The sequence below is a fragment of the Equus przewalskii genome, chromosome 21 (assembly GCF_037783145.1).
Source record: "Equus przewalskii isolate Varuska chromosome 21, EquPr2, whole genome shotgun sequence".
NCBI classification, from domain to species: Eukaryota; Metazoa; Chordata; class Mammalia; order Perissodactyla; family Equidae; genus Equus; species Equus przewalskii.
This window is the reverse complement of record NC_091851.1, coordinates 46,027,945-46,055,535: the sequence shown is the minus strand read 5'-3', so window position 1 is coordinate 46,055,535 and position 27,591 is coordinate 46,027,945. Positions and strand designations below refer to the sequence as shown.

General features: G+C 49.3%; 1 protein-coding gene across 3 annotated transcripts in view; it reads right to left on the bottom strand.

Moving 5' to 3' along the window:
- Positions 1 to 2,457: 2,457 nt before the first annotated feature.
- Positions 2,458 to 27,591, bottom strand: part of PHACTR3 (phosphatase and actin regulator 3) — a 244,185-nt gene continuing 219,051 nt past the window's right edge. For 2 of the 3 annotated variants that reach the window (XM_070588589.1, XM_070588588.1), the window contains exons 9-13: positions 12,759 to 12,814; positions 8,714 to 8,775; positions 7,575 to 7,715; positions 5,631 to 5,707; positions 2,583 to 3,170 (exon numbers count right to left, since the gene is read on the bottom strand). In XM_070588589.1, the coding sequence (XP_070444690.1) occupies positions 3,155 to 3,170; positions 5,631 to 5,707; positions 7,575 to 7,715; positions 8,714 to 8,775; positions 12,759 to 12,814 (352 nt within the window). In that variant the 3' untranslated portion in view covers positions 2,583 to 3,154. Of the gene's footprint in view, positions 3,171 to 5,630; positions 5,708 to 7,574; positions 7,716 to 8,713; positions 8,776 to 12,758; positions 12,815 to 27,591 lie in introns of all 3 variants that reach the window. The other variant, XM_070588587.1, reaches the window with a different exon arrangement.

Below are 27,591 nucleotides of genomic sequence, written 5' to 3'. Positions count from 1 at the left end.
TCACATAATAATTTCAAAGTCCCTTTAAATTTTTAAAAATATACTTTTTACAAAGTCTTCTGATGTACTATTACTCATATCAGATTGGCTTAAAACTTGATGCTTCTAGAAGTGACAATTTCCTCTTAAAAAATTACCAAACTTTTTTAACATTTTAAACTGTTTAAAAACAGAATTTCTTTAATGACAATATTTTTAATTTAATAGTTAATAATATTTTATGTTGTGAAAATGAGAAAAAGTTATTTGTAAAATCAAAGCATAAAAATCTCAATGACTACCACTAATACTGAAGAATTCGGATAATTCAGATACTGTATCTAATTGTTATTGAATAGGCAGGCAGACATTGTTTTTTCTCAATCTTCAGGCTCCTAAGTATATAAAATTTCTCTTCAAATTTATATACATATGCATGTATATCACTAGTACCATGTGATTTATGAATTGCATTTTAATTTTGTTCCTCCAGCTAACTAGGATGAGAGATTTGAGACACCATGTCAAATACTTATTTAGTGCAGGATTACTGGTAGATGCAGAGTAACTATACTTGATTCACAGTTTTAGTTTATCTCTTAACCTCTATAATACCCGATAAGAACATGAAATATAGAAATACAATTTAGGGTAATAGTTTATGATTAATAAAAATACAATGGTAGAAGTTAGACACTATTGCTAAAAATGTAGATTACAGTAAAAATGTCTTCTGGTTTTATCATATCTTAGATCCCTTGAGTCTGGACCAAACCAAACCATTCTTTGAGTATCTTGCACATTATCTTAATTTTTAATTTTACTTGTCCATTAGTTATGGGACTGAGGACACATGTGCGGGGTTTTTTTGCCTATCTACCAGGTTCTCTCTACTCATAGGCACAGTTTAGTTATTTTCTAAGCAGTACTGATCCTTTCAGGATGGTTTCTAGAACAGAAGCACCTTTTTCCTTTCTTTGTTTCAGAGTAAATATATGGATATTTCTATGTGAGGGAAATTGAAATCTTAGTTTTAAATAATTTGGGCTCAGGGGCTGGCCCCGTGGCCGAGTGGTTAAGTTCGCGCGCTCCGCTGCAGGCGGCCCAGTGTTTCGTTGGTTCGAATCCTGGGCGCGGACATGGCACTGCTCATCAAACCACGCTGAGGCGGCGTCCCACATGCCACAACTAGAAGGACCCACAACAAAGAATATACAACTATGTACTGGGGGGCTTTGGGGAGAAAAAGGAAAAAATAAAAATCTTTAAATAATTTGGGCTCAAATTAACATTTTAAATCAAATAAAATATAAAATATGGAACTGCTATTATGTAGCTTAAAATAGAAAAAAAGTTTTTTGGAGGTTGGCCACAAATAAGATTATGAATAAAATAGAGTACATATATAGAGCTATATATATTAAATATACAATATATATACATACACATAAATGCTTATAAAATTAAGGAACTGCCTTCCAGTTAGAAATGGTTTAGGGTTTAGATATCATCTCATTTCATAGACAAAGAAATTGAGGCTCAGAGAAGTCAAGCAATTCACAGAAGTTTACATAGCAAGTAAGAGGTAGAGCTGAAATTTTTCTACCATAACAGTAATTTCTTATAAAAGACTCTAATTCAACTAACAGTATGTTTGCTAGCATTTAGGATTGATCACAAGTCCCTCAGGACAAAGTGCTACCACAGGGCTGAGCAGTTTCCATGGGTGCCTGATCCACTGCAGTCTTGAAAGCAACAGAACAGGAGTGGTCGTGGAAAGCAATGAGGTAGCGCGTGTGGTAAGAAGTCAGAGGACATTCAGCTGCTACAGGGACTACCTGGCAACTATACCAGTGGCTAACATTTTTCAGATGCTTAGAATGTGCCAGGCACTGTGCCAACAGTTTAATTACGTTATCTCCCCTAGAAATCACAGCCCTGTTGTGTGAGAGAGAGAGAGATGATCTTCCTATAGAGAAAATAAATATCTTGCTGAATGGCGCAGAGCCGGGATTGGAGTACAGGTTCTGCAAGCTCCTAAAACCATGCTCCAAGCCACGGTGCTTCCTGCCTCACCACTGTACCGGGAGGGAGGGAAGGCTCATTTTGTGAGGATACTTATTCAAAGGCCAAGTAAAAATATCTTTCAGGGAACATTTAGTTTTATTTAACTTATTTTGCCCCTTTGTGCCAAGATTACTTCTTACCTTTGTGCTGGGGTAAACTGCCTGTTTATAATCTACATGCCATGTAAACCTTTGTCTCTTATAAGAGTTTTTAATAATGCTTGCAAATGTGAACTTAAAAATACTCTTAAAGAAGGCATAATTTTCATCTTGGTAGAATTTTTTAACAAGTTATTACTTATTTCTAGGTTCATTATTCAATGATATGTAAACCTAAATTAACTTGAAAAAGGTAATTTGATTTTCCAAGGCACAAACCACATATACTAACAGAATTTACAAAACACACAAAAAGTTGGAATTCTCTTTTATGTGTTTGGATTCTGATGGCTCAAAAAGTAATAAAATTTGACTTATTTCACAGATCCTTATTCTAACAATCTCTCATCCCAAGCCCAAGAAAATGTAAAGCCCAGGTTAATTTCCTGCATAAGTAGTCATTTAATTAAAGGACAAAATTAACAGGAATCAAAATGTTGCAGCTGTATTTTTTTGTTAGACATTATATAAAAAAAGAAAAAGTATAATACAGTAAATCATTTGTATAACATGAACTTAAAGAGTTCTCAAATTAATTGTGATCAGAATCAAAATGTCTTTTCAACATAATACTGAATGACACTGCGTCACACATCCCTCATGTCAGAGGCCTTGGAGTGGTGAGCCTGCACATGCATGTCGCCCGTCTTCCGTTACACTGCAGAACCATAAAACAAGGTTGAAAGGCAAACAACAGTTTTCTTCTAGTAGAGTTACTTTGGGTCTTAACTGACCCCAACAGTTCATACTCCTCAGACACCAAGAGTGAAGTGTGTCCTCTGGTTTCTCCTCTTACAGGTAAGTGCGGCCAAGATTTCATGTGTGTGTGTGATCCTGCTCCACTCACAAACACAGCAAGTAGTCTTGAGCTGAACTTCAGGAAAGTTCCCTGATGAATGTTCAGTGTTGGTATCAAAAATTAAACACAAATTCTTCTCAGAAGAAAATCTCTATGGCCTGTGGAATCTAGAAATTGTAAAAAGACAATTTAAGGTTATACATTTCTAAGTTAAAATTGCCAGAACCCTCCACAAATAAATTTATTGCTATTAATAGCTTCTCAGAAGTCCAACATGTAAAACATGAGGATGGACCTGCTTTGGTTAAAGGAGTATAGAGCCACAGAGAACTCCCAACTCTCAGGCCCCTCTCGTACCCAAAAGGAATTATATAATGAATTCTTAAGACTACCCAAAACTTAGTTTGAGTGCTGCTAGTTAAGCCCTTCAAGTACAAAGAAAGGCCAGGGCTTTGCTAAATCAGTAGAAGGAATGAACTGATTGATAAAACAAATTATTGGAAATTATGGTAAAGTTATGCTTTTGTTTTGCTTTTGTAGAGTTGGTAATGTGTTTGTGGTAATGTTTAACACTTAAGAAAATCTTGAGACAGCCCTGATGGCCTAGTGGTTAAAGTTCAGCGCTCACCACTTTGGCAGCCCAGGTTTGGTTCCCAGTTGCAGAACCACACCACCCGTCTGTCAGTTGCCATGCTGTGGTGGTGGCTCACGTAGAAGAACCACAACAACTTACAACTAGAATATACAGCCATGCACTGGGGCTTTGGGGAGGAAAAAAAAAAATCTTATATGACTAAAAATACTGTTCTGACTTTAAAAAATTGACATTAAGTGCTAAGATGTATAAAAAGCTTATAATTATTTCTTGATGTCCAAGTTTTGGACTCACTCTTAAAATTGTCATCTAAGAAAACTTTCAAGGACTTACTGGAGAAAATTCATATTTTAGTAAACATCTCTTTTAATAATGTATAATGGGAAAGTGTATTAAATATTTTGACATGACCATACATAGAATATGCAGTAATTATACTCTTTTTCTTTAACATAGAGTGAACATTAAAAATAACTTTGGGGGCTGGCCCAGTGGCGTAGTGGTTAAGTTCATGCACTCTGTTTCGGTGGCCCAGGGTTTGCCAGTTCAGATCCCAGGTGCAGACCTATGCACCACTTATCAAGCCATGCTGTGGCAGGCCTCCCACATATAAAATAGAGGAAGATAGGCACAGATGTTAGCTCAAGGCCAGTCTTCCTCACCAAAAGAGAGGAAGATTGGTGGCAGATCTTAGCTCAGAGCTAATCTTCCTAAAAAAAAAATAAATAAATAAAAATAACCTTCTTTTATGGGAGAATGTCTATTTCCTAAACATTTTTGAGTGTTTTGAACAATCAAAAATAAGATGATCTATTCCTGCCCAAATGTATGCCAGTCAAAGGGGGATCCTTAAAAATTTTTAAACAAACTATTTGCTTGTCCTTTTCTCCTGCCCTTCCAACCTTCTCTTCCTCCCTCCATATATTTATCCTAAAAGTGTCTTGTAGGATAGAATTCTATCTCACCTGGTTTCTCTTCCATAGCTGCACTGAGTTTACAGAGTAAATCTTTTAAATAATAATTGCAGTGGCCACGTTGTGACACACACAAAATAAAAGGAATCCATTATTTTAATTTAAGGCAGCTATCTATACTGAGGAGTTCCTTTCTCTTTGTATTTGGGGCTTGAACATCGTTAGACCAAAGGAGAAATGACAGACCAACTGCTGCAGCTGAAGGCTCGCTGTATAGTGGTCACCCCGTTAGGATCAATGCTATAGGAGAACTTCAAACACTATGACTTGCCATGGCCATGGAAAAGGAGGGAAAATGACAAAAGAATATGCAGCCAAATGAGCAAAGAGAAGTAAGTCTTTTCTCATTGCATGATCAATAAGAAACCCCATGTTATCTTTCTTTATGGTAACATGGACAGAGAATATAATTCACCTTGATGTGAAAAGTCTTGATTATGGAAGAATCAGCCAATATATTCCTACTAGAATATAAGCTCCATGAAGATGAGAGCCTGCTTTTCTTATTCATAGTTGCATTCTCAGCACCTAGAGTCATGCCTGGTACACAGCAGGCATTCAGATATTTGCTGAGGAAACAAATGTTCTTTGAGCTTTGGGGAAGCAGTAGCTTGTGTTAAAGATGTGAATATAAATTTAAATAAAATAGGAAAAAGTAAATGGGAGGGTGGGGAGTACTTTCACAGCACTCCTATAAGGATAAATAAATCAGGTGTTCTATAAACTGGGAGAGTTCTGACTATTATAGAAGGGGAATTAAATATATAGGTAAATTACTTTCATTGCTCTGAGATTAATTTTCTTAAATATACCTTAGCTACTTAAATAAATCAATGACCTGTGTAATACTGTTCTACAAATCACCTTTCACCAAGCCCTACAAGAAACCATGGGAGCAAAGAGCATTTTTAACTGGAGTGCATGCTGTCTGTTCAATATAGTTCTCTGCAGAAATACTGAATTTGTTTGTGTGCATACATAGTTCTTTGTGGCGTTTTTTTTTTTAAATAAATACCTTGTTATAAGTATCATGAAATTGATACAGACAGAAATCTGACCTTGTCAAATGCTTGCTTGATGCATGTACCTCCATTTCATTACTTTTGTATTCATTTAGTTCTTTACGAATTGCTGCCTGAAATTTAAAAACAGGACATTTTTTTTCAGGACATTAAAAAGTTAACAACATGGTTATGAATTAACAGCCTTTCCTAATACCTGCTGACTTTTGCTATTTTGTAATATATTTTTAAAAAAGAGAAACAACTTTTTGTTCAGCATTTAGACTCTTACTCATCTTTATAGTCCTACCAAGCTAGTACATAGCCAGTGTTCTGGAAGTGTTTAATGAAGTTATTGTCTGTGCTGGAGTAGGAAGATAACCACCCCTGCTTCCCACTCCACGATACAGACATGGACCAGGCACATGCTTAGGGTACTTATAAAACAGTAATACCCAAATAATCAGTAAAGTTCCTCTTTTGGTGAACTTACTTGGAATTTTGCAGTTAGATAATCTAGAAAGAAGTCATTCTAACTTCAGCATACATTTATATTTTGTGTCATTTGGAAAATAAGACTATTACTCCATGTGAGTGAACAGATTACAGGTGTGTCATTCCATGGGGTAAGGTGTGGATCATTGTCTTTTCAGGGCCTCTCACCGGGCCCTCCTCCAGCTTGTCTCTCAGATGAACCCTCTAGGGACCAGGTGAGACAAAAACATCAGACACAGCCTCTGGGACAAGGAAGGGCTTTGAGTCAAGAATTTCGGCGGACTATTATTCCTATACTCAAACAGGTCTGCAGCCAAAGATAATTTTTTCCTTCTCCCCTTATGACTGCACTCCTCTGAGAACATTGACCAAGGGCAACCAAGAGAGTGAGTCCAGCTACAGCATGTCTGCACTTATCCAAGCTAATGCAATGCCGATATGCAGTTACCTATAACCTCACATATTCACACTCCATATATAAAGAATGAGGAACAATTAGCAAATTCAGTAAACTCATTAGCTGAATATATTATTTTCCTCTTCCTAAAAACTTTAAGAGTTCTGAAAATCACTAGAGGCAGGAAGGTATGATAGAAAGACTCTATAGACAGACGCTTCTGGGTTTAAATCTTTCCAGTCAATAGCATTTGACCACAGACAAGAACTTACCCTCTCTGGGCCTTTCCAAGTCATCTGTTCAATAGCACATCTAGAGGGATAATACCACTTCTCTCACAGGGATTTTTTTGAGGACTCAAAGAAATAATACCTGATAGGCTGAATTCAGTACAGGGCAGAGTAAGTGCTCAGTGAATGTTAATTCCCTCTGCTTCATCCCTTAGCCTCTGTGTCCCACTGCCTCCTGCTCCCTTCCTATCTCTCTAACCATTCTTGATGCATGTTGATGCACGATACTGTTGATGCTCAGGAGGTTCCCAAAGACACCTCAAACTGGATCAGTCCAGGACAGAATCCAGATCCGCCTTTATCTATACTGTAGAGGTTTCCCTGAATGCCTGTTGGATCTCTTCCATTCCTCTTTGTCCCCACTGTAGCTCACTTTCTCTAAATCTATGTTGTCTAGTCCCTTTGATGCCAGCCTTGCCTACTTTTGATTCACGCCCCAGACCAAAGTTTCTCAACTTCTACGTTCTTGACATTTGGGACTAGATAATTCTCTGTTGTGGGGGCTGTCCTCTGCATTGTGAGATCTTTAGCAGCATCCCTGGGCTCTATCCACTAGATACCAGTAGCAACCCCCATTTGTGACAACCAAAAATGCCTCCAGACATTGCCAAATGTCCCTTGGGCAAAACTGTCCCCTAGTTGAAAACACAGCCCTAACCCTGGATTATCTTTGTGAAACCAACATCTAGTCAAGGCATAGGCTTAATTTCAATAGCTGACAGCACCCACTATCTAAGAATAAACTCCCTGGCACAATATGATTTGCCCTTACTACATGACACTATACCCCTACCCGGTACAGACAGGTCTGTTCTGTACCTTATCTGCTGCCGACAGTCTCGTCCAGGGTTTGTCTGCCCGTCTGTCATAGTCCTGCGCTTTCGCCACTTCCACATAATCACTGAATCGTATCAGAATTTTTCTGTCTCTTAATTCATCAACTGTGGGTCTCTGGTTAAGCTAAAATAAAAGATCATCATAGTTAGGTATGCCAAACAAGCTTTCTTAAAGTACTCTGAACAAATAGCACATTTCTATAAATAAAGATAAAACTCTGAAACTGTGAAATATAACCCTATTGGAAACAATCTCTAACGTAAAGGGCTTAAATTATACACTCTTAAATCACAACACCCTCCCCTTAACACATTTCATCAGGAGGACTCACACCCCCAGTAGCCTAGCAGTGCCCTGTACATAACACAGGCTCCAGGAAAGTTGGATGAATTAACTTAGAATAAATTTTATGGCAGCAGCTTCTTGTTTTCAACTATCATTAGATAATCTTTTTTTTTTAAAAAAAAGCTACTGATAAAGTTAAAATAATTACTACTAGTACTCATAAGTCAAGCTCAGGAAGGAGGAGATTTCATCATTATTACAGAGCACAGTGGAGACGGCAAGGCCAGAACACTTGAATTCAGAGATGGGCGGAGCTTTAAAAGTAGATCAGGTTTATTGGCCATAGGAAGTTTTAACTTAATTCTCTGAGTTCCCAGGTACAAACCCTTAAGGCTAATAAAGTTTTCTGCAATTAGGAGCTTCTAGACAAAGTGAAGGTAACCAAGTGTCTGAAAGGTTACTGAAACACTGATATCAAAGTATGCTTTTCTTAGGCACTGTGTAAAGATCTCAAATAAATGAAGAAAATGGCCAGTCAACATCTGGCTTCCTGGAAATAAATGGAAATGTCATCTGGATTGTCCTGTCACACCGCACCACTTCTGTGCTGAGTAAGGACCTCATCCCTGGGCATGCTGAAGTCACACACTGGGATGTGGCAAAAGGCACTGCTCTCAGTGTCTGGTGAGCGTATTCACTGCTGCCCAGGAAATCCTTATTCACCATCACAGAGTGGTGTCTTGCATCACCCATCCCAATTGCTACAGAAGCAGCTTTTCTCTATTCCACCTTTTATTCCTTAATATTCAGGAAATAAAATACTTAAATTATAATACCTTTCGTGTCAATCTTTGCTTGATTTCTCTTCTTTCTTCCTGCTCAGTCTGATCATTCCTTTCTGTGAAAGATTAAAACAGAAAAAAAGAAAAAGGAAAGAAACAAATTGAGACTTTCTTCTCTTTAGCAAGGGAGCGTACTCAAGATCTCTACATTTCTAGTAGCTGAAGGAGGAATATCAAGGACACCTTGTAGGAGACACTTTTTTCCATGTAAGTTTTTCTTCACTTTACCAGTCACTACTCAAGATACGGTCTCATTGCTACACAGAAAAACTTGTATAAGGGGAGCTCTGCCATCGTCCCAGCCTGGTTCTCCTTCGCCCTTCTCCACGCCAGAAATAACCCATGTGTCATTGCTGCGCATTTAGATGCAGGAGAAACAGGAAGCAGAGCTCGCTCTCTCCACTCTAATCAAATATCTCTGTCTGCATGTTTACATCTAGGAACACAGATGGCAAACAAAAACAGCTTTAGTAGGATAAGTCATGTGTATATATATTTATATTTATATATATATGAATGAATGCATATGAATAGAACTGTTGCCGTTTGCTTTTTTTTTCCTTTAAAAGGTATACATACTTGTAGCCAACCAACATAAGATAAGGAACACCCTCTTCAGTTCTGGGCAATGTATGCTTGCCTAGAATTTCTATTTTCAAGGTATACTTCAAATCCAAACATACTCATGAGCCCAGCTGACTCTCCATTGCAGAAGCGAGAACGCTCCAGGACACGCCTTTTAGAGGATTCTGAGTCCTCGCCCAAATTGGCTTTGCGTGGCGAGTTGTGACTACTAACATTCAAGCTGCGCTCACACCTACACTTGGGAGCTAAAAATAGAGTGGAATGCTGAGACGTAGTGTAAAATGTATGCCTCGCCCTGGGATACGAGATAATAGAGGTCCTATTTCTGGCTGTCTGTTGCTAAATAAAGCCTCAGGTCCCTGACCTAAACAGAGTTCCAGTCCTGGGAAAGGGACCTCCTCCATCAGCACTCCTAGAAACACCACCAGGTTCGAGAAAGAGAAACGCTGCTGCTTGAAGTTAACAATTTCACATCATCTGCCTTTATTTAAAACACTTTGAACATTTGTGCATTTGGGGGATTGAGTATATGTAGTTTAATATTTTATCCATTGAACTTTTCAGTAATTTTTTTTAAAAAGGAAGATTCATCTTGCATTTGGGTGTTTTAGAAAAGGAAATGAAACCCTGTTATGTGCTTGGTTCTTAGTCCAAGTGATAAACCAGAAGAAACCAGTTATAAACTCTAATCAGAAAGCTGATAATTAGAAAAAAAAATTGTGACAGTATCACATGTAAGGCCATTCATGAGGGATTTAAATGACAATATGAAACTAATTCTTCAGATTTCTTAAATAAGGCACGGACAAATCTCAAATACAGCCTCCATGTGAAAACACTGAAACAAAATCAGCTCTTTCCTTTTTTAATCGTGAACATCAGCAGCATCGTTACAAGGCCCTATGAGCATAGTACGCACTCTGGAGAGCTGACCTCTGAAAGCGCCCGGCAGGGTCCTTCTTGGTTGGATGCTCCGTTAGGCACCAACTCCAGGAAGTCCTTCCTGAGAGCCTATGCCATGGGCTCTCTCTGAGCTCCACTTAGCAATGGGTTTGTGGATCTCTTATTCACAAACCCAGAAAACCTGTGCCTTACACAAAACAAGACAGACAGGATTCAAGCCTCCACAGCCAAGTTTTCCGGAAATAATGTCAGTAGCTTGGACAGTCCCACACGAGTCTTCCGTATGTAATCAGAGATGTGTTATTGCTCCTAAAGCAGCAGTTAGACTGTAGATGATGGGGCTAGGCAACCCCGACATGAACTTGAGCTCTACTCCCTTGTCAGGATTCATGTTAAAGTCACACTACCTCCCTGAGTCTTAGCTTCCTCACTAGGGAAATGTGGACAGCAGTGCAAACCTCACAACTTCGCTGCAATGATTAAATGAGGGAACGCAGGCACTGAGTACAATGCCTGGCAGATTGGGTGGGCCTAATGCAGATTTATCATTTTAAGTATCATCATATATAAAGGGGTCACTGTGTCTTATGCTCATGTATCCATGAATACACAGGCCAAGTTCTGAGTGTTCCTCAGATATGACGGCAACTAGTCATGGGCTCCTCACTTGAAGGGGGGCAAGTACAACGCGATGATGCTCTAAGAACTCATTACAGGCAGAAAATGCAATATAGCATGAGCATTCGAGGCCAGTGTCAAGGGCCTGTGGGTATGATGTTCTACACCGGACTATATTTGGTTACCTATTCTCACCTCCATAGAACAAAACAAAACAAACACCCCCACAAACTAGCAGTGAATTTTCAGGTGTTCCCACTCAGGGTACTCGAGATGCTTCCGAGCTAAGACACACCCGACTGGTGCAATGGCAAAGAAGGGATTGCCATGGCCACAGAGGCGGCAGCCCGTTTGTTCTCTTCTGCATACTGAAGGGGAGCGCAGTCAGTTTAGTTACCCACCTGCCATCTCTATTCACCAAGCCCCAGAACTGTTATTAAGGCGCCCACACTTATTTGCAAAGCCTAACACAATTAGAAGCACTTGCTGGTGAGAGGACCTGGGCATCCACAATAGTGAGGAAGAGGTTAGAACTGATGGAGAAACAGTTCCTGGGAGAAAAGCTTCTGCCTGCTGTGGGCAGCAGGCCACTCTGGGGTGGCACTGCCCACGTTGGGAACTTGCCCCACTCCAGTCTCGGATTACTGCTTTCAGGGGCATCTGTGACTTACAAGCTTTATAAATAAGTGACTTAATTTTTAAAAATTCAAATATTTGGTAACAAATGGCTTGGCTATTCTATCTGCCCACTTGATGAAGCATGCTATCAACGGAAAGCTTTTCTTCCAATCCTCCGACGTGGCCTTGTTCACATAATAAAGAGCAGTTGCCCTATCATAAGTTTAAAAAATAAAATGAAGAATTCTTAATCTTAGGGCTAAATATTTCCAACAGTCCACAAAGAAGGGACTTTTTTAGGCAGTTAGTGAGGCACTGAGGCAAAGCCAGGGCAGAGGAGTCAGGTGAGAGCCAGCACCCAGACCAACCAGAGGCTCTGTCCGGCGCTTTCTAACAGAAAGTCAGCCGGCACTGATATAACTTTGTAAAAAGATGTTCACAGAATAAACAACCAAAGAATGGTTGAGAATGACAGAGAACGTCTGCAGTGTTCATCACGTAGAGAAGAATAAAAAGAAAATGCTCTAAAAATCCAGGTCCTTAGAAGAAACTTTTTATAGAAAATGTTTTGAAAACTAAAGTCTGTTGACCAGATATGTAAGAACTATCTAAGAAGGGTTTCACCTCCCCAAATCATCAATGACTCTGAGACAGAGTGGCCTCCTCTACACTGTGGAGGCTATTCGTGGACACCAATATTCAGCATATGTTTTAATTACACAGTGAACTGTGGAAACCCAGGGGGTGTGGGGCTGGGATGGGGGCTCTGGGATTGCACCGTTTCCAGCCACAGAAAATGTTTCCCATGTTCACTGTTCCTTTGAGCTGTCTGCTTTACTCCCCAGGTGGAACAACCAAGGGGCTGTCCTTCTCTGGTGGGACTTATGATACTGTCCACATCTTGCCTGCGATGTCCGTGCCCATCACGAGGAGCTCCCACCCAAAAGTGCCAGGGAAACCTGCTTAAAACCCAGCACACAAAAAGAATATTGATTCATTTCCCTTAGATCTACAGGGCTAATTAAACGACCCTGAAAATAGGGACATCTTTATGCCAGGAGAGCTTTTTAAAAAAAAAAAAAAAAAAATTTTAAGGGGATATTTCTGGGTGTATCAACTTTTCTTAAGGGGCTTGCCTTCGGAATTCCTCAGTTGCTCAGACTCAGTGGGAACACGGAGCGTTCAGCCGGCAGAGAGGGCTGGGTTTGGAACGCGTGAGAAAAGGAGCGAGTTCTACACTGCCCGGCACGCTGCGCTCCTGCAGCAGCCTCAGCACATGTGAGGGGAGCCTTTGGAGGGACCACCAGCTACTCACGTTTTAAGATATTTCTCCTCTCCAGTTCCTCCACGGCAGGTCTTTGGCTCAGCCGTCTGCGGAAAAACACTAGAATTACATTTTGCACCATGGTGGCCGCCTGCAAATTCCACCTTGGGTCTGCGAGGGTTGGAGGTGGCAGGCGCACCCCCTAGAGACTGCTCCCCAAAAGCTGGAGGAGAGGAAAGGGACCTCTGGTAGCTGCCTCTTGCTGGCAAACCGAGTCAGACCCCCACACGGGAGGGAGGTGGCCCGGTGTCACAGGGCTGCTGGGGCAGTCCGCGCTCCACCTCTGGACCAGCAGCTCTGGCTCTTCATCTCCAGATCCTAGCCCGAGCCTGGCCGGTCCGGGCGGCCCCCAGGCGGCGTGTTTAAGCAGCACGGAGATCTGTTCCGGAGACTGTGTCCTGCCCGCTGGCTAAGGGTGTGGTGGGCAGCAGCACCGTCTGCAGCTTTGGTCCCGCGTTCCCGGACGCACGCCTCCTGGTCCCTGCACACCAGCACCGGCCCTCCGCTCGCAGCTGAGCCCGCCTCCCCGCCAGGCAGCAGGGGGGCGTGACGACGGAGTTCCCGCCTCCCGGAGCCCGCAGGGCGGAACCAAAACTGGGGATCTCCTCCCGCCGTGTCCTGGCACGCGCAGCGCCCCCGCGCCTCCCGCCGCCAGCACCAGCCACGACCCAGACACCGTGTTTGTGCGAGATGCAGACAAATCATTATTTCCTTCGAATGGCTCACTGAGGGAGTTGGAGGATGCAGCCAAAAGATAAAATAACCAAAAAACAAAACAAAAAACCTCTAAGTAAATAAAAGGCTTGTCAGGAAAGGGAGGCATAATTAGTCAAAATTAATGCCAAGCTCCAATTATTTTTGTAACTTCAATAATGCTGTCCTTGGGTCAGAGCCAGAAACCTTCCCACTTCCGGATCCCTTAGCTGCTGCGGGGAGACAACAGGGCTGAGCATTTGAATGCCCAGTATTTGCCCATAATACTTTGCCCCAAAGAAGATGTTGCCTCCAGAAATATTTGTCTCCTATTTATAATCCCTGTCCCTGCACAAAGCTGAGGGCGTCCCCAGGTCTCAGCTGCTCCTCCCTCCACACTCTGAACAGTGACAGTTTGCCGTTTGGTTCCCCTGGGAGCTTTGTGCTTCTGCTGGCTCTGTGGGTGGTTGCTTCAACATCTTGTCTCAATGTTGGTGGGACTTCAACCTGCCCCCAACAACTCCTGGCCGGGCCTCTGGATCTGTCCCGAGCAATTCATGCAAAACCTAGCTCATTGGATGGGGCTCCCTGCAGCCTGGTCAAAATACCCCAGATGCCATTCATTCACTCACTCACTAAGTGACTACGGAATATTTGCTCTGTGCCAGGCACCGTTCCGAGCCCCAGAATACCGTGGTGAACAAGACAAGCCTTCCCTGCCCTCGGAAAGCTCACAGTCTAAAGAGGAAAGAAGACAAGCAGTAAACAGATGAATAAGCCCATTCCAGAGAGTGGTCAGTGTCATGGAGGAAATAAGCCGGGGGGGTGTGATGGATAAGCCATGAGGCAGGGGAACTGAGGGCAGATCCATTTCTGCGGAGGGCCCCTGCATGCAGAGAGGAGCCAGCTGTGGAAGATCACACCTCTCTAGACACAGTGTCTCCAGACCACTCGAGCGCTGGCCTTGAAGACTCGGGAGAGAGGAGAGGAGCGATCCAGGCAGGCTTCATGGAAAAGGAAACTATGAGCAGGGCTGTGGAGAATCCCTTTGGTGGGTTGGGGGCAGGGGGAACAGATGTACAAGGGCCTGGGGATTGAAAGAGAGAATGAAGAGAAATCTTCAGGAACGGAGAGTAGTCCTGGTGGCTGGGGGGAGAGTGGAGTGTGGGACAGGCACACCAGGGTAGAGGGCTGAGAAAAGCTGCTGAGTTAGACCTTGCAGGCCCTTGGAAGCCATGCTACACGACCACGCTTCACATGCCCGCACTTCTTGGCGCTGTGGTAACGGGAGTCAGTGAAGGTCCTGAGCAGGGCAACGACGTGGTCAGCTTGGCAGTGTCTGGACGGCCACTCTTTGCCAGCCCTGTCTCAGGAAGCCCAGGTCCCCTGCTGGCCTGCTCATAGAAAGGGCCACCCAGGGAGTCCAGGGGGTCCTGACCAGGAAGGTGGTGTGACAGAGCAGTGAGGGGATGGGATGCGGAACCAGGAAGACAAAAGTTTGGGAGCTCACTTTGAGACTTGTCATTTCCTAGCTGTGTGTTCTTGAGCAGATTATTTAGCATCTCTGAGCCTTGCCTTTTCACGCAAAATGAAAACTAATAATAGATCTTCTACAGAGTTGTGAAAATTAAGTGAGAGAGTGTACAAAAGCGTTTTACGACAATGCTTGCTTGGAATTTAGTGATTTCTCAAGAAATCATCATCATTTCTGTTTCAAGGATGTGTGTAAGTAAAGAAAATTGAGTTTGTATTTTCAAAAGCCTTTCTGGATGTCATGTCTCATGCCTTCAATCCACACTTTTTCTCTGACCCTTACAAGCAAACCCTCTTTTCAGAAAAGCAATCCCGCAGAGATGTGTTCTCTGGATTGCCAGATTGGCTGCTCCCTGTGCGCCTTCAGCTCCGCAGCCAGGAACTTTCTCCTGCAGCCCATACACCGTCCTCACGTCCACTTCCAAGTCCAGGAGCCAGAGGGACCTCATGCGACTGAGTGGGGCAGGTCCTGCTCCATCATGAGTGACCGTGGAAACGCACCGCATTGGTCAGACCCTGCCTCTTCTCTCACTTGCCCGTGTCCAGGCGTCCTACTCTCGCCTCTGACCTACTACACTGGAGGCGGGTGCGCCAACGCAGCTGGTTTTGCAACCTGGCGCCCCGGGTGGCTTTTCTAGGAATTTCACAGGTTCACACCCTGGCTCCAGTGCTGGCCAACCTGGTGGCTTTGGGTAAGCCCCAGAGCCTGGTCTGTAAACGGGAGGTTGGTATCCTCACTTCCCAGGCTGCTGTGCCTAGTAAATGAGATGATGCAAGAAAAGGTTTCGCTCAAGGGCTGCTCCACCAGGACGACGCAGTAAGTGTGAGCTGTTCCTACTGCGTTCCTTGTCATCATTACCATCATTATTATAATTGCCGTTATTATAATGTTCTCAATAAAAACTGTGGAATCGTAGAGAGGCATTTAAAATATACCAGCCTGTACCCCACCCCTCCAATTCCATGTATGAAAAACCAGGAAGGGTAGATAAACACTGGTGTCAGAAGACCTGAGGGGTCTCACCTTCAGAGCTGGGCACCCAGGGTTTAGATCCTTGATGTATCTGAGTCTCCATAAAATGGGACTAGCAAGAGAGCCCACCTTGGGCCAGGGCCAGGATAAATGACACTAAAGCTTACTCAGTGCACCCTGCCTTCCAGCCGCTCCTTGCACCTGCCCTGCCCATCTGCTGTCGTCCTCGTCAGCCCTGATCTCTGCCTGCTTCACCTGAACGTCCATCAGACACAAACACCCACATGGACACCCCCACTCTTACCTCCACTCACATGCTCCCTCACACCAGAGCCTGGAGCCCCGTGACTGCCAGCGCCTAGCCGGGGTGCCCACAGGGACACCTGAGGAAGGAGGCCACGTATTTCCTCAAACCTGGAAAGTAACCCCAATCTCCACTAACACCGTCCCTCACCCCGAGGCGTTTTCTTCCTGCAGCCTTGTCTTTCCTTCCCAAATGAAGACTAACAATAGATCTTCAGCTGTGAGAACTGAATGAGGTAATGCACAGTAGTGTCTACACCAATGCTGGCTTGGGATATAGTGATTGCTCAAGAAAACCCCGCCTGGGAGTTGCCAGCTGGTCATGGACTGAATTCCCAGAAAGGCATTTCATTTAATTCGTATGTCTCGGAAAAGTAGACATCTCGCCACCAAAACCCATTCCCTTGGCCCGATGAGGGGTGGCGGCAGGCGCCTCCTAGCGCTCACGGCAGGCTTCAGCGGCTGCCGCTCCTCCCAGGGGCAATGAGGCCGTGAGCCAGCGCTGGCCCCAGGGCACCTCTGAGTGAGGTAGAACGGGTAGTCCTCCAGGTGGACGCAGCCCCATAGGTGCACAGCTGTGAGCAGAACAAAGCATAGCCTGCTGGGTTGTCACTCATCCGCCCCTCTCCCCAGAGGGAGCCCGGGAGCCCAGGGTTGGCACAGGACCAGAGTCCCAGGCAGCACTGCCAGGCTGACGAACCCCACCCTGCATGGTGCCTGCCGGGACAGCAGACCCTGATCGCCGGGGAAGGGGTGGAGCAGGAGACAAGGGCGGTGCTGCAGGTGCAGAGCTCCAGTCTAGACTGGCCCGTACCCAGGAAGACCACCCGGGATGGGGACCCCACTTCATGAGACTGTGAGCTCTGCCTTGGGTTAACCAGACCCTCCCTCGTCAGAGGTTTAGTGAGCACCAATGACAAGCCCACCCATGGGATACAGTGGTAAGAAGTCACACCCAGCCCTGCCTTCAGGCTCTAGGGGGTGACAGACATTCATTCCATTATCAAACAAACAACTGTGTATTTCAGCAGTGACCAGAGCTGTAGAACCCTAGGGTAGGTGCTGAGCTGGATAGGGACGGCTCCCTGGAAGCTCCCCCTTGAGTCAAGGTCCAGAAGATAAGCAGAGATCATTAAGCAAGGAGGGGAGGGGAGAGCTCTGGAGGCAGTGGGGGGAGCACGTGCAAAGGTTCTGACATCGGAAGGAATCCTGCACGTGCCATTTAGACTGAAGGGAGGTGTGTGCGCACCCATGGGGCAGGAGAACTGGGCAGGGGGAGGACCACACAACTTGGAGTCTGCGGTGAGGAGCCTGGGAAGGTGCTGAAGAGTTTGAAGCAGGCAGGTGTGGGATGGGGCTGAGGTGGTGCCAGGACTGGATTTGCATTCAGAAGCACTCTCTGGACTCTCCCAGAATGCTGTCCAAAGGAACAGAGCAGAACCTGCCACTTGGAGAGGGGACCCTCTCAGGGCCGGGACCCCCATCAGATAGAGAGGACAGGCGCCACGGCCCTGAGGCGAGTCAGACCTGGGGAAGATACCGGCTCTACCGTAAGAACAACGCAAACTCCAATTAATATACGTTAGACTAAATCTATATAAAACGTAACATTTCATCCATTTGCTGCCTGAAACTCAGCTCAACTCTCTACATGGGGGTGGGGCTTCCAAAACAAGAGTGACAACAACCCTAATGTCGAGTGACGCAGACACGACGGTGCCCATTTCACAGGTGAGACTATCAAGGCTCAGAGGGGCAAATGTGATCACATCACGTAGCCCCTGGAGCCCAGCACAGGCAGACACGAGTGGAGTGAACCAAGGAGCAAGTGAACAGACGCCAGCTCCGCTCCTCCCTGTGAAACATGCTCTGTGGCCCAGGGGACAGATGCTGCCAGAGCATCCTCGCCTTGGAGCCTCAGCAGCAAGGGGCTCTCAGAGGACCTGCAGAGATATAGCCCCGGTGCGTGGCTGGGCTTCGGGAGCTAGGCCCAGGCCTGGGGCGGGGAGGGGCGGGCGGGATTCCCCAGCTTCCTCCTGACTGAGAACCATCTGCTGCTGCAGGTGACGTGCCAGTGCCGCCTGGAGGGGAGGAAGCCGCAGTCTATTTCTGACTCTCCCCACTCAGAAAGCCCGAGTGCCATGGCTAATTACAGTGCCGTGTCAGGGTGGGGCAACACCGAAAAAAGAAATGCCAGGGTAGGGAGCAGCACCTGCCCATCTCATGCCTCGTCCCTGCCTGTGCACACCCGAGAGGCAGTGATGCTGGGGGACCAGAAACATGCTCAATAGGCCTTACCTGAGCAGGAGGTCACGGTGTGGAGCCCCTGGCAAAGGGCAGGGTGACAGGTGTGGCATCTAGGGGTGTATGCAGGTATGGGGGTGAGGGCCCTGGGGCTGTCAGGACACGGGAACCAGGCTATGCCACTGACCCCACAGGGGCTCCCCGGCCCTCCTGCCTCTCGACTGAACAGATCCACACCTGACCCTGAGCTGTGAACACAGAAATGACGGAGGCAGAGGAGACCCAGTCAGTGAGCAGGTGATGAATGATGGTGAGGAATGGATGGAGGAGGTGGAGGCCATGAGGCCACTGATAGCTGGGTGACCAGGACACGCGGAATGGGTTTTAGGAGAATGAATGATGCGGATGAACATCCACATTCCTCAGGCTCCGTAAAAGGCTCTATTTCCATTGCCCCAGAACCAGCACTGAGGCCACAGCACAGGGACAGAGTCTCAACTCAAGTCCCAGCTCTGCCACCTGCCTGGGTGACAAGGGTTAATGCCCTCCCTGACCTGGGCCTCCAGTTCCCTGGCCCTCACCTGCCCCAGTGAACCAACGGGGGTGACAAGGGGGTCGAGAACACTAAAGATGAGGAAGAGAATGCAACACAAACAGGTGGTGGTATAATTATTAGCTTCCATGTTGCTCATCTTGTTTGCTGATCCCAGACCGCCTAGCCTCAGCCAAAAGAACTGCAATCTGCACCCTGCTGGTCAGGATCCCCAGGAAACAATCCTGCATCAGACACTCACTCAGGCCTCCCTTCATCAGACACTCCCTCCCTCCTCCATCAGACTGTCTCCATGACAGGCTCACACCAGGCAGAGGGATACGGTGGTGACCAAGGCCTGCCATCCGTTGCTTTCATGGAGCTTACCCCCGCTGCACCATCACACCAGCCTCCAGCCCATCTGCCACTGCCCTGTGGGCCTGGGCTCTAGAAGCTGACCTGGGCCAGTGCTGGAGAAATATCCCTTGCTCACCAGACAGTCTGGGGCTCCTTACACTTCTCGGCCCCCTTGCAGTTAGGCAGGGCTGTGTGGCTGCTTCTGACTGATGGCTAGGAGCAGGAGAGATGTCACTTCTGGGCTGAGCCCAAGAAAAGCGAGTGGGAATCTTCCATGCATTCCCTTCCATGGCAACCTGGGGCCTTGGGCAAGTTGGCAGAACCTCAGGGCTGACCGCTCCAGGGCAGACTTGGCATGAGGACAGCTGCCCCGGAGAGTCACCCAGATACACAGTGGGCTTCACAAGCAAGAAATAAACCTGTTCTTGGTAAAGGCGCTGAGATTTGGAGGTTATTACTGCACACAGCCTAGTCAGACCTAACACACGGGATGTACAGCTCAAGCCACAGCTGGCTGTGACACTGGCCCTACCCCCCAGGGCACCATGCCACTAGGACCAGGGGCTGCCTCCCACCTCTGCCTTCAGCCAGGACCAGCCTGGAGCCATCCCCAGGGGCAGGGAGCCTCGGCAGTCCAGCTGGGCTGAGGGTGTGCAAGCACTCCACTCCCTGACACCGCCCAGGCTGGAGGGGCAGCCTGGCCACAGGCCCTCCAGTGCACCATGGTCCAAATCCAGCAAGCAGTTGCATTTTTGGCTCACACAATACTTTTTAAGACGTGAATGTGAAGCAAACATTAATCAATTAGGAGTTTTCACTTTAAAAAATCAGTTACCCTGCTTCCCTTTAAGACAGGGAAGAAGTGCCTCCTCCAGGTCCAGACTTCCCAGGCAGCCGGCTGGAGCCGAGGGCTGGGAGGGGCCCCAGTTCCTTGGTTCCTCGCAGTCCCCACTCAGGCTCACCTCCCCTGGCCCGTGGGCCCTCAATCTCATCGTCTGGGCTCTCCGCTTGCGTTACCTGTGGGACCAGGCTCCTGAGTGAGCTGGGCCCTGAGGACTTTCCCTCCTTGTCCTGAGGACCCCCTTCTGCCTCCCAGACACTCCTGGAGGGAGGGTGGTCAGGGGCGAGTGGCCCCCATTCCTGGGAGCACCTGGCACGGCACGAGGAGGCCGCTCGGAGGCCCATGGACAGCAGGTCCAAACCCAAGCTCTGAGGCCAGGGGTGAACATGCGGCCCCTGGCTGAACACCCCCCAGGAGCGCCCAGCCACACAGCGCCTTCCCTTGGGGAGAAACGGTGCACAGACAGACCTCTTTCCAGGCCAGCTTCTCTCCATAAATCAGCGTGGCCACAGCAGTGGCCTTTCTGCTCTGACTCAGAACAGCCGCGGCGTGCGTCTGCGCGTGACGCCACCCTTCTCGGCGTGATCACTAGGTCGCCCTAGGAGCCTCGCAACAATGTGGCACGTGGAGACGAGCCCTGGACGTTGCGGGAAGGGGAAAATAACCTGGTTGCAGAGGGATCTTGTGTAAAGTGACATCTTAGGGACCAGAAGGAAACAGAGGGGGACTGCATAAGTGCAGGGCTTAGAGGTGAGGTGGTTCTTCTTTTTGTTAAAAGTCCCTCAGATGCCATTATTATGCACGTATTTTAAATAATAAAATGCTCATGCAATAGCAGGATGCAGCCCACCCCAGACCAGCCCGCTGAGCACCAGTCGTGGGCTTTTCAGCCCCACAGGAAGGGCAAGCTGGTCAAACGGCAGGCTGCCCACCTCGGGGTCAGCCATGCCAGAAAGTGCCCCAGGACCCAGCCTCCTGACCCACAGGCGAAGCGGGGGCAGGGCACCTTCTGGACCACAGGGGGAGTTGTGCCAAGCTCAGCAGCTGACAGTGCAGCCTCTTCATCAGCCGCACTGGAGTGGAGGTGCCAGAGGCCGAGGGGCCGTCAGGAAGGGCTGGCCTGCCCCAGGCCAAACTCCCCACTCAGGCACCCCCAGCTGCTCCTACGAGGGGCTGAGGACTGAGACGCACAGACAGTGCGTGGTGTGAGTGCTCCGTCCGGGTTGGCCACAGAGACAACTGTTGTGTGGGGGGCCCCAGCCTTTCCTGGGTGAATCCAGAGAAATGGCCACTTCCTCCCAGACAAACCCAAGGAGAGCTGCTGCCACAGAGCCTCTCCTCCAGCCACGGCCCCACGGGCGGACCTGTGCAAGGCACAGAGAGACCCTGAAACCAGGGCCCAGAGCTGTCCAGGGAGAAGGGGCCATGAAGGGGGCCAGACCCCGCTCAGCTGGAGGCAGGTGGGGGAACCGTGTGGGGGTGCTGGGAGCTGCAGAGAAAAAGGTGCTGGCAGGCGGCTGTTTCGGGGTGGACTGGCACCTTCCGCCTGCCCCAGGCCGTGTTCCAGGGGCTGTGCACACCAGGGCCTCCCGTCCTGCTGCTGCCGAGGGGTTCGTGCGAGGAAGGCAGCTGGGGAAGAGCATCCGACTGGAACCCCTCTCCCTGGTACCCAGGTCACGAGGCCTCGAGGAGGCCTGTGAACCCCGAGGCTGTGACTTGTTCCTGTCCCTGCTGACCAGCTCGTGCCCTCTTATTTGCCAGGTGGGAAACTGAGTCACAGGAAATAAAAATCCATAATCGCCCTGATCCCCATAAAAAGTCCCACACTTGCTATATGTTTTTCTTTTCATCCCCTAACAGCTCTGTAAGACGGCTACCATTAATATGCCCATTCTACAGAGGAGGGGACTGAGGCTCCATGAAGCTAAGCACTCCAGGGTCACACAGCTCACCAACGGTGGAGTGGAGCACCAAGCCCAGTTCTCCGGGTCCCCAAAGCTAAAGCTCTCAGTCACAAGCCTCTTCCTCAGGCCTCTGACCTTGCCGTCCATTGACGAGCAAACTTAGCCCGAAAAGCCAAACCCCAAACCGAGGTCCTCAGAAAACAGTTAATGAAAGACCAGGGAAGCCTCTGAAAGGACGTTCTGCGGGTGGAGCCTGATGCATCCAGAGAAACGCCTCCTCTCTCTGAGCATGGGCACCTGCGCCTGGACGGGGAGGCTGCGGGGACCCAGAGTCCTGCCCTGCATGTCCCACTCGGTGACCCTGGGTGGGCCCCCAGCCCTCTGAGCCTTGCTTCCTCCTCTTCCCAGTGGAGTTTACACAGGGCCAGCCTCCTGGGGTGTCAGGAGGACCCCGCTGGCACGCTCACACTCGCCCCTGCACTTCCTGGCTCGCCTAGGATGGCTCCCATCCCTGTCACACCTCCGGAAGCCTTCTCCAGTGGGAAGGAATCCCTTGTCTCTGGCACTCCCTCCCCCCTGGTGATGACTACCCGGCCTCGGCCAGGACTCCTGTGAGCTTTCCTGTTTCTTCTAGATTCTCAGCCTCCTGAGGGCAGGCTCCAGGTTGCTCCAACTTGTCTGGAACAGTGCTGGCTGAAAGGCAGCAGCTAAGGAGCAGAGAGCAGGCTCCGGGCCCAAGTCACTTCAGGCCTCAGTCCTGACCCTGACACCCTCAAGCTTCCGGCAAGTTACTCCCTCTGATGTTCTGTTTTCTCTCCCAAAATGCACTGATCGCAACACCCGCCTTTCGGGATCACTGAGAGTGAAGTGGACCACCCAGAAGCTGGGAGCCAGTGCTGGCCCGCAGCAGGCCCACCGTCAGGGCCTTTCCTAAAGCATCCTTTGCACACGACTGCCCCTCCTTGCAGGATGGCCACAGTGGCCTGCAGGAGGACCACAGCAGCCTGCATGGCTTAGGAGCTGCAGGTAGTTCTGAGAAGTGGGAGAAGCAGCTGGTCTGCGGGGAAGGACACACCTGGCCCCAGCCAGCCAGCAGTGCCCCTCGGTGCACGTGCCCCAAATCTCGACTCCAGCCACAGCTGAGGTCTGCGTAAACGGCTGCAGTCCCCTCAGCGGCAAGCGAGAAGGGAGCAGCGATTCCTCCCAACAGGCAGGCGCCTTCCTGGAGAACCAGCGCAGCTGCACAACAGACAGCTCTCCACCCACAGGGATGCCCGGCTATTCTGGGAGCTCCTTCCTGGGAACACCGATCCCACTCCGCCGCCAGCCTTGAGTCACCGAGGAACGCCGGTATCCCCGCCTGGGACGGGATTCCCCCAGCGGGGCGGTGTGGATTCCTTGTTCCAGATGCACAGCCCTGTGCAGGGCGTCAGGTTCTGGGGATCGTGAAAGAGAAGACAGATCCTTGGCTCCCCAGGGTGCTGTCAGGGTGGGGGGACCGCCATGGGCAGGAGGGCGGCCTTGGAGAGAGGGTCTCTCCAGGAGGAGACATGAATAGAGGGCCACAAAAAGACTAGGGACAGGCTGAGGAGCAGAGTTTGTCCACGTTGGGGACAGCAGTGTCCCCCAACCTTAGGCCCCTGTCCTCGCAGTGACGCCACAAGTACAGATCATTGCCTGTTGAGAGCTCACCTGGGGAGGCGCTGGCTGCTGCTCCCCCGACCAGGGGCAATCCCCATCACAGCATCTCATGACCTCAAGCCCCCCAGGAAGCACATGCCCAAAGCTGGCCTCCTCACACTTGCTCATCATCCAGGGTCCTCGTCTCAGAGGCCGGTGCCAGCCATCGTCCAGACTCTCACCCCCGACCCCTGGGTGACCGTTTTTTCCTCTTGCTCCCTAGTCCCCACCCCCAGGAATCTCCAAGTCCTCTGGGCTCCATGTACCAACACCTCCTACGTCCACCCGTCCCTCCCACCCCCCAGCCGCCTGACTCAGGCCACCAGCCTCCATGGGCTCCCAGCTTCCCTGCCGCCCCTTCCACCAGCCCCCACAGCAGGCTGGACCTTCTGAAGGGTGACCCTCACCACACGATGAGCTTGAACTCGGGTCCCCATGGAACTCAGGACAAAGTTCAAGCCCCGGGAGGCTAGGAAGTTCCCCAGGGAACCCTTCCCAAACACTGTGCCCCATGACTCCCCACACTGAGCTGCTCACACTGCCCCCTGGGGCACAGACACCCTTCTCCTAACAGAGGGGTCCCCAACCCCATTAGACTCTATCACCCCTCACAACAAGTATTCTGCCACACCCCCTTTACTCCAACTCACCTATACACGTGATTTTAAAAACCAATGTCATGTCCTGGCTGAAACATAAAGGAGAAAGAAAGGCTGGGAAGTGTTAACCCAGCATATATACATCAATGTGTATGTGTTCACACACAAGCACACCAGGTGCACGGCGAAGGCGTCAGATGCCCGCACATCCAAACAACGATCACCATGACAACGTCAACATCAGCCACTCTCCGAGTGACGTTGCCACAGAGGGGGAGCCATTTCCTGGAAGGGACGGTTCTTGGCAAAGTTCTGAAGGAAACAAAGGGTGTCCCCAGTCAATGTCCAAGGCCTCTGCCTTCTGGGAAAGCTCAGTCTGGACAAAACTCCACCAGCTCAGTGCATCTCCAGTGCGTTCAGATGGCGGGTCGCTGACTGTAACGGGCTTCGAACCCACACGAGGGCCTGGGGACACGGAGAGTCAGGGGGAGCCGGGTGCGAGTCTTTGGCACTCAGGAAGTGCCCTCGACTGCAGGATGCTGACTCCCCAGGCCTGGCCCCAGAACACAGAAGACCCTGTCACCAAGACAGCCCACAAAGCCACCTCAAGTTTGCCAAAGGCTGTGAGGCTGGCTTGCCTGGCACTCGTGCTCTCGGCAGCCAGCTCACCTGCTCTGGAATCCCCGAGGCTGGGAGAGGGGATCCATCCTCTGCTGCTGACCCTGGGCTTCCTGATGCTCAGGAAGGGCCCCCCAGGAGCAGTGGTGACGGGCCTACTGGCCGGCCCAAGGCTCTCCCCTCTGCCCTGGGGGCCAGCATCCTGCAGGAGGGATGGGCCCCTCATGCCCAGGTCACTCCCGGGACAGGGAGACAGCTCTGGGGCCCTGGGCTCACCCCCCTCTCTTCCACTTCCTCCAGCGTGGCAGTCCCCCTCTGTGCCTCAAGGTGAAGTGACGATGGCCCACCTCCCAGGTTTATGGTGGGATTACAGACGGAGGTACACGAAGCCCCACGGGCACAGGATGGCCACACCTGAACACTGAGTCAGCGCCCCTAAGCTCTGCTGTCTCTATGGCCACTGCCAGTCAGGGCCTGCCAGCCCCGTGCAGTGGGCCACAGTGAGCTGTCCCAGCCATGAGGGGTGACCCCCGGGAGGAGGACCAGGCCGCTGACTTCTGGGACCGGACACGCGCCGACCCGACGAGAGGCACTCGCTGTGGTCTCTCAGCCCAGGTAGAGCAGAGAGAATTATCCAAAATGATGCCAAGCCCTGGCAGGTGCCACTTTTGAAAGGAGGGATTTAGAGTGTGGAAGAGAGGCCCAGAACACATGTGAGGGTGCAAGAGAGGAGAGCGAGCGCGCCACCTGCATGAGAACTGAGCGTGTGTAAGAGATGGAGACAGAGATACTGTGTACGCATGAACAAGATGCAGAGATTACTAGAACGTGCATGAGAGGGTGAGTAAGGGAGTGGGATGTGCTGGAGAGATCGTGCCAGAGTCTGAGAGGCGGGGCACGAGCTGCAGAGGGCTGAGTCTGAGAGGAAGGTTGTAGAGGAAAGGCCCCGGTGGGGGGCAGGGGGGTACTGCTGCCTGGCCTACTCTGGTCCCAGCTGAGCTCAGGCCCAGTGGGGAAGAACCAGGACCAGGATGTGGGCCCCACCCATCCCCATCTGCTGACCTGTCCCTCCACCACCCCCCAGCTCTCCTTTCCTCCCCCCACTTCCTCCCGCTTTGGCTTCTTTTCCTTCTAACCATATATGCTGTTCCCTCTGTCTAGAAGGCTGTTCCCCAAGATCTTTCCATGGCTCAGCTTAAATGTTTTCTCCTCCAGGAAGCCTACCCTGACTACTCTAGCTGAACTAGGTGCTCTCCGTGCCAGGTGCTCTCAAGTGCATATTTCTGTTTTGTGGCCTTCATGGCCTGATTTTATTTATTTTCCTGTTTATTCTCTGCACTTCCTCACCCCCAACCAGCTTCTTTGTGAACACCCTGATGTAAGAACCACATTGGCAGTATCCAGTGCTGTGTAGTCAGAGCCTGGAACCAGGTCTGGGGCGTGGTAGGCAGGAGGAGGAGGGGAGGGGAAGAGCAGAGGGAAGAAGGAAGGAAGGAAAGGCAAGACAGCAGGTTTATGTCAGGGGACCTGAGCCTAAAGCCTAGTTCTGACAGAGCAGTGGGGCAGCCCAGAGGAAGCCACCATCCGAGCCTGTGAATGCTACCCCCACCTGCCCCATCTGGCGATCGCCTTCTAGGTGAAGAAGGCAGTGCATGTGCAAACCCCACAATGCACGGAGCCGGCCTCTAGGGATCCGACACCCCCACAAGGCAGGGACTTCAATCGTCCCACCACTGCTACATCCCCAGCACCTTGCACAGTGCCTGCCGGCCACTCAGCCAAGGGTCCTGGGCATGTGGGACATGCCAAGCCTTATGGGGGCCCTGGGCTGCCACTGTAGTAAGAGCGTGGAGCCCAAAGCCATCATCACCCCAGATCCTAGTGAAGTCCCCAGTTATTAAGTCAAACAGTAATTTAGGTGCTGCTGGTAAGGTACTTTGTAGATGTGATTACCGCCCATAATCAGGTGACATTCCGTAAGGGAGACTGTCCCAGATGGTCTGGGTGGGCCTGGCCCAATCAGCTGGAAGCCTTTAAGAGTAGGGCTCAGGCTCCCTGAAGAAGAAAAAATTTGGCCTGTGGACAGCAGCCTTGGCCCAGGCCTGAGGGTCCCAGCCCTTCCCGACAGCCTGCCCCACAGATTCCAGACCTGCCTAGCCAGTCCCTACCGTCACCCAAGCCCACGCCTTGCAGGAAATCTCTTCTTTATCTCCTACTGGTTGTGCTTCTCTGGGGTATGACACAGCCTCCCTGTAGAGAAGGACACACAAGAGGAAGACAACACTAGGGAGAAGCTCTCTCGAGTTATCTCCACTTATCCGATGCCGCATTAACCGAGTCCTTCTGGAAAACCGGAACCCGCTGACCACGCTGGGCAGGCAGCCCCTGCCTGGGGTCTGTTCTTACCAGGGAGACCACCAGAAACCGGTTCCTCATTCCAGAACCTACGTGTACCAGGTGTCCTTGTTTCTATAATTAGGTAATTTAATTAAACTTCATGCACGTAGATTAAATGATCTAATATGGATATAAAAAGAAAATGTTATT